General features: G+C 40.9%; 1 protein-coding gene across 7 annotated transcripts; it reads right to left on the bottom strand.

The window, feature by feature from the left end:
* Positions 1–1,215: 1,215 nt before the first annotated feature.
* LOC131221564 (protein OBERON 4-like) lies at positions 1,216–13,131 on the bottom strand. Of its 7 annotated transcripts, none has more exons than XR_009159435.1 (4): positions 9,810–13,131; positions 8,285–8,903; positions 7,178–7,458; positions 2,549–2,864 (listed from the first exon to the last, which is right to left on the bottom strand). XR_009159435.1 is itself a non-coding variant. In XM_058216853.1 (2 exons), the coding sequence occupies exons 1-2, from the start codon at positions 12,865–12,867 to the stop codon at positions 8,335–8,337; spliced, it is 3,627 nt and encodes a 1,208-aa protein (XP_058072836.1). In that variant the 5' UTR covers positions 12,868–13,131; the 3' UTR covers positions 8,003–8,334. The 7 variants fall into 7 exon arrangements, 1 of the variants encoding a protein (XP_058072836.1); XR_009159440.1 differs by lacking the exon at positions 7,178–7,458 and adding an exon at positions 2,946–3,062; XR_009159439.1 differs by lacking the exon at positions 7,178–7,458 and adding an exon at positions 2,946–3,028.
* Positions 13,132–14,890: the final 1,759 nt, after the last annotated feature.

Raw genomic sequence — 14,890 nt, 5'->3', positions numbered from 1 at the left:
GGCTCAGCTCTCTCTGTGTACTTTTTTTTTTGGCTTTTAATAAAGTATTCATCATCTTTCAAAAAAAAAAAAAAAAACATCTTGGTCGCCAGGTGTTTCTCAGCCCAGGGCAATGGTGGTGTGTGGATTCCTCCTTTCGGATGCTGAAGTCGGTGAGTTGGATAGTCTTGGCTGCCTGGAAGGTTTCTGTCCTAATCCAGTTGGAAAGTGTGATCTGATCTAGAGAAGAGATAAGTTGGGAGGATTCTCTGTTCAATCCTTCCTTGAAGTGATCTCCGCTTCTACGTTTGATGTTGAGTGCCTTCATACAGGTTTCCTCTGGCGGTATGGGGCCTGCAAAAGGTTGTTGCATTTGCATGGCTTGTTGGCAGGAAATGCTTGCCTCCTCTGCTTGAAAAATGAGGAATCAATGAATCGTATCTTCATCCATTGCCCTTTTGCGAAGAGAGTTTGGGATGGCATTCTTCCTGCCTTTAGTATCCTGTGGGTAACTCCTAAAATGCCTAATTCTTTGGGAGAGCTCTTTCTTTTATGACATCAAGGGGGCCCTAGTTCTAAAGATAGGATAAAATGGAGGTTGGCGCCGCTTGCTATTTTGTGGTCTATTTGGTTGCAAAGGAATAGCGGATGCTTTAAAAACTGTAATGAGCCCTTGGATAGCATTATTAGAAAAGTTTTCCTTCTGATCGGGGAATGGGCCTCCCGATTTCTGGGTATTGGGTGGCTACGGCCTTTGTATTTTGTGTTTTCTTTTTGTTTCTTGTTGTCATTTTTGCCTCTTGGCTTTTTTAATAAAGTATCAATTCTCCAAAAAAAAAAAAAACTAAAACAAGGACTCAAAGACAACCATGTAAACTTCTGGACACATGATTTGATTGTAACACTCGTGGATTGTAACACTCGTGGGGTCCACTAACTGATAGGACTGCCATGTGCAGAGTCATAGATCTATCAGACTATCATGGCCCAAAAAACTTCTGAAAAGATTGTCGAACCAGATCACTGATCAATCAGACCATGGGGCATAATTATATGATTCGACAGATTGTGGGATTTTAATAGTGTGCTTTGGGGGGATCCACTCTTGGGCTGCATCACTATAGTGCAAATTTTTATAATGCAATTATCAAAAGTATAATTCAATTATCAAAAGTAGAAAAGAGTGTATCCATCAGTAAGGTGGGTGGTGTACTACCAAAAGTAAAAAAATGGTCATCCATCAAACAAGGGAGTGGCTCCCTTCTAATTGCATTATATATGTCAAGTTTTCAGGTTCATTGTGCTTGGACACAAAGAAACAGCTACAACATCAATGCTATATGGCTACAAGGATGGCCAGGAAATGGGCGAAGCAAATTGACACTGCAAATATCAAAATGTCTGTCAAGTTCATGCTCGTAGGACCTGTCCAGCAATGCGAGCATTATACATGTCAAGCCTTCAGGGCGTGTATTCTATCATGCTTGGAAGCAAAGAGGCAGATACAACATCAAATACTCTATATCTACAAGGATGAGTTTTCAAGGTTTGCTACAGCACTGACCGAGCCGTGTGTGAAGCATATTGAAGATGCACCTGTGAAATTGTCTATTATGTCCGTGCTCCACTTCTCATTGGACAGCACATGCTCTAGACATCAGCTGCCTGCAAATTCCCCTTTGTCAGTAATGCACAATAGTTATACTAAGAGCAACATGGGGCGTGACTGTTGGTATGGCTGTTAATGGGTTGGGCCAACCTAAGGAACTGGCATACCAGATCCAATTATCCAGGTCTGGACCCACATTTTAGACCTGTGAGGTCGGATCCAGGTCTAGGTCCTAGGATCCAAATGCTAACTGGGTTGGATTTAGGTCAACTTTGATCTAACATGATCCAACAAGTTCATAGCTATAGTGCATCAACGAGTTTGGCTGACCTAATTACTTGCAGACCTGATCTGAGTCGGATCTGCATCTGGAGCCAGATTTGAGGTCTGATGGGTCAGATCCAAATCCAGGACTTGAGTCAGATTTGAGGTCTAATGGTCAGACCCAAATCCGTCTTGAATTTCAATTAACAGTCAGATCAGATATGAATCAACCCTCACCAGAACCAACCATTTACAGCCCTCCATGTTGGCAACCGAATGTTGTTGGGTCAGTGGGTTGCATGTTATTTTGTGTAACCAAATACTCAAGCATGACTGTACACGCATATGAGTTTTGTGCTTAGCAGTTTGCCTGGCAACTGCCCCTCCATACCCACTTTGCTTGCTCATTCTTTGGGGCATGCCCGTAATAGTTGGGCTAGGGATCAACACTGGGTGGGACTGTTGACATGTGAGTGATGTCAAGCCTCTCTGACACGGCTGGTTCCCAGAGCTCAGGGAAAAGAAGGTTGATGTCTGATAGGCAGTCGATTGAACAAGTTTAGTTAATCTACCATTCAGATTGAGAAAGTTTATTATTATTATTATTATTATCATGTCAAGTTTTCATAACACAAATTTCATGTGCACAATGTATATTATAAAATGTATATTACCGTGTGGTCGCATGCATGTGTACATCCAAACATTAGAATGTAGATTAGTGTGCATTCTTACACATTAGCATATAAATTACATGCAAATTTAATGTATTCAGATTAACATATGCAGTAAATTCTGGCACATGTTTATATTAGTTGTATTACATATTTATGCTTCTTCTCTTCTTTTTTTTTGAAGGATACATATTTATGCTTTTCATAATAGATACCCCAAAAATGTGTGCAATTTTCCATTAGTGTGCAGACTTTGTGCATTTGAATGAAGCAGAAAGCCCAGTGAAATTGAGCCTATGTTTGTCCACCATTAAGATTGAGGCATCATCCTCACAAACCTGAAATAAGAGCATCCCTCATCTTTATGAACATGGATAGGACATGATATATCCACTTTTAGTTGGGCTAGGGATCAATACTAGGTGGGACTCTTGACATGTGAGTGATGTCAAACCTCTGACATGGCTGGTTCCCAAAAGCTCAGGAAAAAGAATGTTGACATCTGATAGGCAGTCGATTGAACAAGTTTTGTTAATCTACCATTCAAATTGAGAAAGTCCAATGTTATTATCATGATGATGATGTCAAGTTTTCATAACACAAAATGCATGTGCACAAAGTATATTTTAACTGTCACATGCATGTGTCCATCAAAATATTAGAATGTAGATTAGTGTTCATTCATACACATCAGCATATAAATTACATGTAAATTTAATGTATTCAGGTTAACATTGCAGTAAATTTTGGCAGATGTTTATATTAGTTGCACTACATATGTGTGTTTTTCATAACAGATACCCCAAAAATGTGTGCAATGTTCCGTGAATGTGCAAACTTGGTGCATTTGAATGAAGCAGAAAGCCCGGTGAAATTGAAACTATGTTTGTCCACCATTAAGATTCAGGCATCATCCTCAAAAACCTGAAATAAGAGCATCCATCATTTTTATGAACATGGATATGACATGATATATCCACTTTTACCGTATCAAGCATACATGTAATAGTAAAATACGTAGGGCTAGCAATGGTTTGGCTAAACCCATGGGCAATCCAACCTGCTTAAAGAACTGGGTTCAGGCCAAAATATATAAGCCAACTTAAGTAAAGGATCGGTCATGGATTGGATGGCCTGACCAATCCCACCAACATATCCCATGCAGATTTAAATAAATAGCCTAAAATACATGCTTGCTTCACTGACAAAGGGGTATCTTCAATCTTTACATTCAAAGGATCCGAGATTTGAGCCTTGCCTTTTTTACTTATAAACGGGTGTGGTCCAACCAGGCTTGGCCCTAGTAAATCTTCTTTGTATTCGGCTTGGGTTGAATTCTGGGCCCATTTAATAAACACATTGGACTGACCCTGATACTAACCCAAAATCAACAGCCAACCCATTGACACACCCAAATAGTAATGTAACTACAATATGACCAAATGATCCATATGGTTGTAGGGCTTTTCTAGCATATTCTACCAAGGTCATCCGTGCCTTGTATTATTGCTTCCACTTCTCATTTGAATCTTTTGTTATATGATTAATTTCCAAATGAATAACCTCACATGCACAAGCTTCTGCTAGTAATAAGACTCACTGGGACTTGGGGTAAAATCATCATTAAGAGAAGTAAACATTGTTGCTAGAGGGACATGGCTAATGTACTATGCAACTTTCCCATTGATGTAAGTATTATCTCTAACTTCAGAACTTCGATGACATCACCAACAGACTAACCAAAAACTTTTCAAGGTGGACATTCTCATCTTTCAGGGGGGGGAGAGAGAGAGAGATTATGAAGACATCATTCATGGAAGCACCTTTACGGTCCAATGAGCAAATTCCCACACCTTAGCACATGGAGATGGTGGACCCCAGACAACAAGAAAACTCTAGAATGAGTGCTTCAAATTTGAAAGAGAAGACAAATAGGTGATACTGCACCCATGCTCTCTTTTTTATAGCATTCCAAGGGATGCATAATTCTCTAACCTACCCAGAACATCCACTAGAGATCCAGTATTCTCATCTTTAAGATTCCTTGAAAAAGAAAAAATATTCTATCCTAGAACCCCCCACAAACAACAACAACACACACGCACACACTCTCAGTAGCAATCCTCAATGACTAACCAACCACATGACAGTACCCTCTAGTGACCAGGAAACAATGGCAAAAACAGTTGACTTGGCAAAGAGTAATCACAATCACAACAGAAATAAGAAAATATCATCAATCATGGAAAAGATGTAAGATTAAACCTAAAGCTTTAAATTCTCAAGTGCGGTGGTTGATGGTAATAGGCTAGATGACAAGTCTAAAGTTTGTGGCGCAGTAATAAGTTTTTACTCAAATCTTCTCTTTAAAGAAGATTGGAAGAGCCCGAGGCTTGATAACTTACACTTTAATCGGATGTGGATGGTCTCCCAATTGCTTTCTTTCAGAAATTTTGGGTGTTGGTGAAAAATGAAATGGTGGGCTTCATCAACAAATGTTGCCATTGTGGCAAAATTGTGCCTAAGTTAGGTGCGACGTTCATTACACAGATTCTTTTTTTTGTAAGGAATGTTTGAAGGATTTTAGGCCATTAAGTTTTTGGGGAGGCCCTCATAAAACTTAGCAAAAATTTCAGTTTCCAAGCTTCGTAAAGTATTGGCAAGGGAGATCTCAAGAAGCCAAGGAGCATTTGTAGCAGGTAGGCAGATTATAGATAGTGCTTTGATTGCGCATGAATGTATCAATGTTCGCTACAGGGAAGGAGCAAAGTAGTAGTTTGCAAGCTTGACATAGAGAAGCCATATGCTTATATGGATTAAGATTTTCTAGATTACATGCTAGGTCATTTAGGTTGTGGGCAAAAGGAGAACTTGAGCAACATATTCCGTAATGGTAACAGTGGCCGTAACGGTAACCACTGTTACCTTTAACAACACGGGCCTTTTTTTATTGAAAAAAAAAAAATTTCAAAAAACCTGTATCAACCCCGTAATAGTCCATTACAGGGCCATTACGGCCTTTACGGAAGGCATAACGGGCCACTACGGGGGCTGTAACGGCCTTTATGAGTCTTTTTTTTTGTAACGGCCGTTACGGCCTTTACAACCACATAACGTGTAACGGTTGCCACCGTTACCTTTACGTAATGGCCTTTACATCCCCGTAACGACCTTTACGACACACAATGAACTTGAGTGCAAATGTGTTTGAAATCAAATAAGTTCTCGGTTTTGGTAAATGGATCTCCAAAAGGTCATTTTTTCAAGCTCCAGAGGCCTGCGTCATACCTGTTCATTGTGGTGGCTGAGGCCCTGAGCAATATGCTAGATGGAAGTGTGGAAGTGGATCTTTTTTATAGTTTTAGGGTGGATAAGTCAACCTTTCAAGTATCCCATCTTCAATACGCAGACAATACCATTGTCTTTTGAGAGGCGGATGAGAGTACAGTGGACTAGTTTAAGGAAGGTCATAGTATGCTATAAGGCGGTAGTAAGTTTGAAGGTAAATAAACAAGAGTGAGCTTTTAGGTGTTGGACTTTCAAAGGAAGAAATTATCAATCTCAACGAATTGAAGAAACTGCCCAGCAACAGCTGGAAACAGCAAAGAATACAAAAGAAAACAAAAACAGGATCAAAAGTCAGTCCTGAGAAGGAAAGGACTTAACATCATTAACCCCCCCGACCATTAACATCATTAACCCCCCCTGACCATTACAAAACGTTGCCTTTCGGTTATAGGTAAAGAAGTGATTTGTGCTCCACCATGTTGTAGGAATTTGTCAGACATTGATGCGGAGGACTTGATTAATCTCTTCATGCTATTACGTTAAGTAAATCTGTCGCCGACCACTAGGGATGAGATGGTGTGAATTAAAGGAAAAATCTAGGAGTTTGTTAGTGAAGACATGGTATAAGGCTCTAAATAGGTCTTCCAAGGGTAGCCAATGCAAACCCACAGCTCTGGTTTGGTGCTACAGTGTTCCTCCCAAGTTTGCAGCGTTGGCTTGGCTTGGCTTGGCTTGGCTTGGCTTGTGGAAAGAATCTTTTTCCATTGCCCCTTTGCAATAGGTATTTAGAATGGTTCTTTGCATCTATTTGGGGTGGCATGGGCATCACCGAGCTCAATTGAGTGTTTTCTTTTCGCATGGCATAGAGGTGGTGTGGGTAAGGTCAGCAAGGCATTCTGGAGAAAAGCATTGGTGGCTGGATTGTGGTTTATGTGGGGGGAAAGAAAGAGTCGCTGCTTTAGGAATCAGAGTGGGCAATTTCCTGACGTGTTCAATAGGGCAAAATCAAATGTAATGGAATGGGCAATAGCTTCAAATGTATTAGTTGATAGTTTTTGGTATCCTCTTTCTTGGTCTGTTCTGTAATTTTTCTAAGGCCTTGACCTTGTTCTGGATAAAAGTGTTGCCTTCCCAAAAAAAAAAAAAAACCAACAACAACAACAACGAAAGCTTTAAGATGTTTACTGCATCATAACCAGTAACAGTAAGACAGGAATGCCGATCAAATTTGATGATGAGAATGGGGACAACAATAACATTAGCTTTGAGACAGGAAGAGAATACAAAAGAAATGTCTCAGCATAGATGCAAAACTATCAAATCACAAACTGGCCAGCTCAAATAGGATCATAAAGAAAGCTACCATTTTCCTTTTTCTTTCTTTTCATTTTGGAAGGTAAAGCTAGCATTTTCTCTCAAACGCAAACTCCCAAATTTGTTGCTTAAAGAACATATTCATCGTCATCGTCATCATCATCACCATCATCTAAGCCTCATCCCAACTAATTGGGGTTGGCTACATGAATCCTTTTCTGCCACTCCACTCTATCAAGGGCCATAACTTCAGTTAGACCATAGGTCATCAAGTCTCATACACAGACTCTCGCACCTGTTGCTTAAAGAACATATTATACCTGCAAATCACTGATAGCGAGTGATATGGAATTCATTACTAATTACTATGAAGCACATCTTGGTAAATAGTACCTACCAAACCAATAAATGTCAGTAACTAAGAAAAAGGAGAGACAGGATGAGGAACACCTATTTCCAAATCTCCAAAACAAGACGCTACTCTCAGCTGCATACACAGTGTAAGGTTGAACAGTTCTGTCTTATGCTTTCACCAGCCTTGATTCAGAGGACCACAATCACACAAGTTTATCAAGAATACATTGATTTGACACTTTATTAAAGAAGAACAAAGATTAAAGGGTTTCTAAAAGGAAATATAAAATTCCATTGGAAGCAAAGACTATCAAATCTTGAAATATAAAATTCCATTGGAAGCAAAGACTATCAAATCTTGAAAGCACGAGTAGAAAGTGAAAAACTAAGATGAATTGTATGCTCAATGAAAGGAGAAATGAAAAAAAAAAAAAATCGAACAATCGTCAAAAGTAAAAATGGTATCACAAGGACATTAAAAATCTTTTTACATGCAGAAGGCACATGAAGCACTTTTCCATGATGGAATTTATGCACCTATAATTCATTTCTCTTTCAATTTTCCATAAGAGGAACTAATTGTAGCACAAGAGATGGAGTATTCTCTGTACAAGACTCCAGTTAGCCAGACAAAAAAGGAACAACAGAAGGGGAAAAAAGATAAAAAGGCTAGTCTAGTGAGCAAGTTGTACACTGTATACCCTAAACTGCAGGGAAGAGGATGAAACAAGTGAAAAACTAAAATCTACAATCTCCATATGAAGTTCCAACATAAGAGGCTTCTCAATAAAAGTATAGTTACCTGAGACTGATGTCAGGTCCTTGACACCCCATGACAATCCAACAGCCATATCACATACTGAGGTTACGTTTTGTAGCTTCCATTTTCAATAAAAGATCCTTAATATCTCCTTCCATTCTCATCTTCATATTGAAGTATTCACAGTGTGCTCTTTCTAGGACCTGAAGCTCTTCAAGCTTTTGTCTGCGTCTTTCCTCAGCCTCAGATAAACGTAACTTTGTGATTCGACTGGCATACTCCTCCTCGATCTTTTTGTTCTTGGCAATTGCAATACGTTTCAGGGCTTCAGCTTCTCTTCTTGCATCATCAGCACGTGTTTGGAACATGTTAGCCTCCGCCTGTTTAATCCTCACAATGCTCTCCAGCTCATCTAGAACTGGCTTCTTATCAACATTCAATTGAGACTCTGGGACTGAAGTTTGTCTGCCCACCCGATCCCAATCCATGCTTGGAAGAACACAGTTTGCATTTTCAACGCGAGGAGCTTTCTCTGTGGAAACAGATCTCAGCCACATGGCTTCTTGACTTGGACCAACCATGCCATTACTTCCTTCTCTTGGGTTCTTCTGTGAAAGTTCCTTCACCAAAGCAGGAGTAGTGCTCAACTTGGAATCACTTTCTGAAATTGGGAAAAAAAAAAGGTACAGAAATGGTGACGCTCAAGAGCTGGATAACACAAAATGACGAAATCAAATAACAATATGCATATATAAAATTAACACAGTAACAGCATTTGGGATTTAGACAATCGCTAGCAATTTTAATCTCATGAATGGAGTAGGGTCTCAAATGTCAATTTCCCACCACAATACATCTTGTCTCACTACCATCGATCTGACTTTTCTCCCTCTTTCAACTACTTGATTGCCTATGAACCTTCTTGCATGAGAATCTAACGAGAACTAATGTTAGATAAGTAAATTTTCCAATCAACAGTTGCGTGCTCAACTGCTGCCACAGATTTATATAATAAAAAAATTTTAAAAATTAAAAAAAATAAAATAAAATAAAAAATAAAAAAAACCCACAGTGATGATGTAAGTTCAATAAAAACAGTTCTGAATCAAAATAGGAAAAAGATTGTGCTAATGCCCGCCATTCATCAACTCCAGAGGCAAAACATGCCAATAAAAATGGACACCACACAATTCTTCTTGGACATACAAAGGTAGATTTTAGAAGATAAGAAAACTATTTTGTATCTTTCCCAACACGAGATCATTTTGCCATAGTTAAACAAAATAGGATATGGAGACATGTTTCCCCCCAAAGCATACAATGCAAATGGATGATGACATGTTTTACTGTAGAATTCATCAAATATTTCAGATATATATATATATATATATATATATATATATATATATATATATATATATATATATATATATATATATATATGTCAAACTAAGCACGCAAAACATCATCAATATATCCACCAAGTATTAAACTGTGCCTAGTATTATCAAGTAGACTGCAACAAAGCCATGAAGTTATTTGTGGGGAAAAGTTAAAGAGTATTTACCAGTCAAGAATTGCATGATCAATTTATAGACCTCAGAGAGATTGGACTTATTTTCCAGCATCCCCAGCAAACGAGCAGCCACATCATGCAGCCGTTTTCCCCTCCCATCATCACTAGAACAAAAGATCCTCCTCACATATTCAAGTTCCTTGGACAGATTATCAACCTTCCAATCTTTTGCGCAAGTTTTGAACACTTCCTTAACAAATCCAAACATCTCAGATGGTTGACCACATGCAACACAATGAAACTGAATCTCAGTTGTCCCTTGGACCCCGGAGACACTCCGCCCATTTCTGATATGCAAATCCCTCAAAGCACAGTCAGTATGGCACCAATGAAGACAGTCATCACAGCCAACCCAGCTACAAGTATTAGATGCCATGTCAAACTTCGAGCAGACCATACACATACACACACTGCAGAAGCCATTCTTCTGTGCACAAACTTTGCAATCACATTCATCCACAGGCAAGCTACTCCGACATGCAAGATTTCTGCACTTCATGTTCAAAAAAATCTCAACTAAATCAGAAGTTGGAACATTATTGGCCGACCGAAGGAAATCTAGAAGGCCAGTTTTAAGTGCCACCAAGATCTCCAACTGAGCACGATGGCAAGTTTTCAGTGTATCCAACGTAAAATCAGACCTTCTTTGAAGTGCTTCCTGCAATGCACGTAGTTGTCCCTGCTTATCTTCATTCCCTATCATCTCACAGACACTTTCCTTTAGATATGCTATGGACTGTTCCGTCATTTCTTGGATTCTCCTAGCCATTATTTGTATATTTTCTGAAACCATTTTGGCAATGATCATCTCAGAGACACTAATGCCACTTAAAACCAGCTGCTCCAACTCCCTCTGGCCAGGCCTAAATATTCCGCCACCATTCCTCTCTCTCATTACCTGCTTCTTATCCATATTATGCTCTGGCCTAGTTTCACGCGAACCAACGCTGTGGGAGGGGGACCTGACTTCGTCATGCCTCAGCTGTCCTGAAAACTGTCTCGAAAGACTTAACTGCCTGTCCAAGCCATTGGGCATTCCTGTACTCCCTTCCGACACTTTAAGCAAGCCTTGTCCCTGCACTGCTTGACGATTTACAGTGCCTTGTGATGCATGTGATGGATGCGGAGTCCCATTTCCATTCTGTAGCATTCTTTGATACAATGGAACTTCCTTGCGTTTTGGCTCATTTGAGGACTGTCCTTGGCAAGAGCCCTGGGGAATTTGATCGACACCTTGAAATATAGGATGACTGCCAACTGAATGTTCATAGTTTTCAAAAGAATTCTGTGTGAGAGAGCAGCTCGGGTTGTGGACAAATGGATGAGAACCTGAAAACGAGATGGATGCAGTAAATCCATCCGAGCTTGTACGCAGCGTGGTTGGCAAAGAGTGGACGCTCCTCCCTCGACTTGGGGAATTAGGGGCCTGGCCCAGGGAACTGGGGGATTGCTTTGGATCATGTGAAGCAAGAGACAAAGAAACATTTGGCAAGCCAAGTGCAAGCTCAAGCGGCTCCATTTTTAACTTCTCAGCCTTAAACTCATCAACACCTGACTGGTTTGTCTTCTCCGGTCTCGTAACATCTGAATGAAAGAATAACTCAAAGCCCCTGCTGCTTGGTCCTTCCATAGCATCATCTCTGCCAGTCAGCAAATCCCTATCCATCCATCCACCATTTTCAGTGGAATTTCCTTCATTAGAGGGTGAAACAGCCAGACTTTTACCTTTATCCTTTGCATTTCCATTCAAGTTATCTGCTACAAACCTCAGAGTTACATCAGGCACATTGTCCTCTTCAACAGCTTTATTTGAATTTAGCAAATCAACGTCCTCTGCTTCAGTCTCAAGGTCAATACCCTTTTCTTCTTTCTGCGCCTCCAAAGGTGAAGGCTTCCTTTCATTCTCAACACCCTTGTGTTCTTTCACTTCATCCTTACTTGTTTCCTCGTTCAATTCCTCTTTTCCTTTGGCTTGGAACTCGGGGTTTGGAGAAGGCAAATGCATGTGTTCTTCTTCCTCAACATTCTCTTCCTTCTCTCCACCCATATTAGCTTTAACCTCTTCTTCGCTCCCACAAAGTTCGTTCACAGCATTGTCCTGACAATCTGACCCCTTATCAGTTTTCTCAACCATATCCCTCACGATCTCTAACGCATCACCTTCCTGCTTTCCATTGCAAATGCTCATGTCATCAATTTGCAACTTCTCTTCATGTGACGACTTAGCTTCCTTTGTAGTATCTGTTTCCAGGCCGTTCAGACTTTTAGGGGGCTCAATCACCATGAGTGGTTCCACTTCTGGTTCTGGCTCTGATTCTGGTTTGGAAATGGGGTCAGGATCTGGTTCGGAAATGGGATCAGGATCTGGTTCTAGCTCCCCTTCTTCCATTTCACTGCTGTTGCCACTGTCCCTGTTCGCTTCTTCCGTCTTCTTCAATTCAATGCTCTTTGACTGCTCCCCACCGGAGTCCTTTGACCATGTTGGCGACTTCCCAAGGTCTCTCGATCCCGATGAAGACCTCACACTCCCTCGATCCTCGGACCCGACTCGGCTCCCTCTCCCCAAATCAACCCGGTCCTCATCTGCATCTTTCCCGTTCGTGATTGATCTCCTCCAGGCTGAAACACTCTCCTCTCGCCGCGGCCGATCCCTATCCGATCGGAACCCCTTTGGGAACTCTCTTCTGGGTGGCGCCGGAAAGCTCTCAGACCGGTGTATCCTGTCACCGTTGTAGATGCTTCGAGGAGAAGAGATCGGGGCTGCCCGATCAGAACAGTCCCGGTACCGATCGAATCCCTTCCTCCGATCAAAACCGTCAGAATCATGCTCGAATCGCTTACGAGGAGGCCGCAGAAGCTCACGATCATCGTCGAGAGACCGGTCGTTCGAAGATGACGATCCTTTCCTTCCGTTTTCAGCCTTCGGATAGAATCGACGATGAGACAACAAACGGTCAGGATCTTGATCCCTCCGCCCCCATTCCTTATACAAGGCTTTATCACTAATGCCGTTGTCGATATCTTCACCGTACGATCTCGGCCGCTTCATTGCAGCCGCCGTCGATGATAGAATTACAGAAGAGGAAAAACAGTCAAAGTAATCTGAACTTCAAAAACCCTAGTTTTCTCAAAACCTAAGAGAGAGAAGTACCTGCTTTTGCATGGACTGATATCGGCCGGATACGGCTGAAAAGGTCGCCGGAGAAGAGGACTCCGGTAGGGTTTTCTGTGTGTGGGGGAGAGAGTTGGGAGTTTTATCCATGTAATTGAGAAAGAGGAAAAATCCAAACCGGAGTTTATTTATGGCCGAGACCGAAAACCTATATATATCCAGTCAACGCACTTAATACAAGGATGACGTTCTGCAACGCGCCGGCATGTTAGTACGGGAGCGGACTAGCTGTTACCCGGGTACAGCTTAGTGGGTGTTACCCTTACCTTGTGGGGCCCACCTTGATGGATTTTATTTATATCCATACCGTCCATATGTTTTTTTAATATCATTTCAGGATTCTAACTCAAACCTTAAGAAGATCAAAATCTCAGGTGGACCATACCACTAAAAACAGTGATAAATATCTATTAAAAGCTTTTTGTGGGTCATATAGGTTTTAGATCAAGGCGATTTTGTAACCTTCATCCAGATATTCTTAAAATTATCAACAGATTGGATTACAAATAAAAATTTCTAAAACCTTAATATAGGCTCTTTGGAATTTTCAATGGTGAGACACTCAATATCTACTATTTCCTGTGGTGTGGTCCACCTGAGATTTATTTCTACATAATTATTGAGTTATAAAACTTAAATGGTCTGTAGAAACGTATGGACGGAATGGATATATTATAAATCATCACGGTGGCCCCACAGTAGGGTAACACCTAATCCACTCCGGTTGGTACGCCGACCCGTTCTTTTCTTCACTCATCCCTTCGATTTCTGACATTTACGGCCTGTTTGGCCGGACCGATCCTCGGTATTAGATGGAATAGGATTCAAAAAACAACATTATTACCCATGGCATGGACGGTTCCCTCTTACCATCGGATAAGCTTAATTTCCTTTTCGTTTTTTTTTTTTTATAATAGGGTGGTACATTGAAAGGATATATCCACCATCATTTGAAACTATTGAAAACAACAAACATATGTTATATCTAAACAGTTCATTTGTTTTGTAATCTCATTTTATGGCATGGGCCTAAAAATGAGGCAGATCCAAAACTTACGTGGTCCCAAAGAAGTTTTCAACGGTAAGTATTCAATCCACATTGCTTTCTATGGTGGGGTCCACTTGAGCTTTAGATCTACCTGATTTTTTGGTCCATGCTCTAAAATGATCTCAAAAAATGGGTGGACGGTGTGGATATAGCCCACACATCATGGTGGACCTACACAACTTACTAACATTGAGTGATATTAGCACGGGACCGGTACGATTCCATCTACCCTACTTCCAAGCTTTTCCACTCTCCCCAAACATGGAGTGGAATGGGCACAGGCCCGATGCAATTCCATCCCACCTGAGCCCATCTAATCCGGCCAAACAGACCCTTATAAATACCACCCTGCTTTCGAGTGACTCGGACACGGAAGTAACCCTGTGTTCAGTGGTGCTCTGTCCCTACTATGATATATTTGTTTCAATCCACTACGTCCGTCCGTTTTACCACTTCATTCAAGGAGTGACCCATACATGAGGCATGTATAGATTTCCATGGATGACCGTGTTGTGTAGCTGTGCAGATGCGTTGAATTCTGATCACTTTAGGAGCTGAAGCAGAGCTATATCGGTGTCAATCCAACCTAAAGAGTACAGATTTTTTCAGGCGCAGATCAGGTTTTTGCCGGTTCGAATCATTCCAAATGAAGGTCATTATTAGTTCAACCGAAGGTGCGGTCAGTCCACTCGATGGACCCAAACTTTGGGACATGCTTTTGTGAAAATTGGGTTATACAGGTCCTGATTTGATTAAAGCTTGGGATTATAGGTGTTTTCCCTGGTAGGGTAAGCATTTTGCAGGTTAGAGAGGGTTTTTCAATCCTTATAGGAGCACGGGAATGAATTTTCT

Source organism: Magnolia sinica, chromosome 1 (assembly GCF_029962835.1).
Source record: "Magnolia sinica isolate HGM2019 chromosome 1, MsV1, whole genome shotgun sequence".
Taxonomy (NCBI): Eukaryota; Viridiplantae; Streptophyta; class Magnoliopsida; order Magnoliales; family Magnoliaceae; genus Magnolia; species Magnolia sinica.
This window is presented reverse-complemented; position numbering and strand designations above follow the sequence as displayed.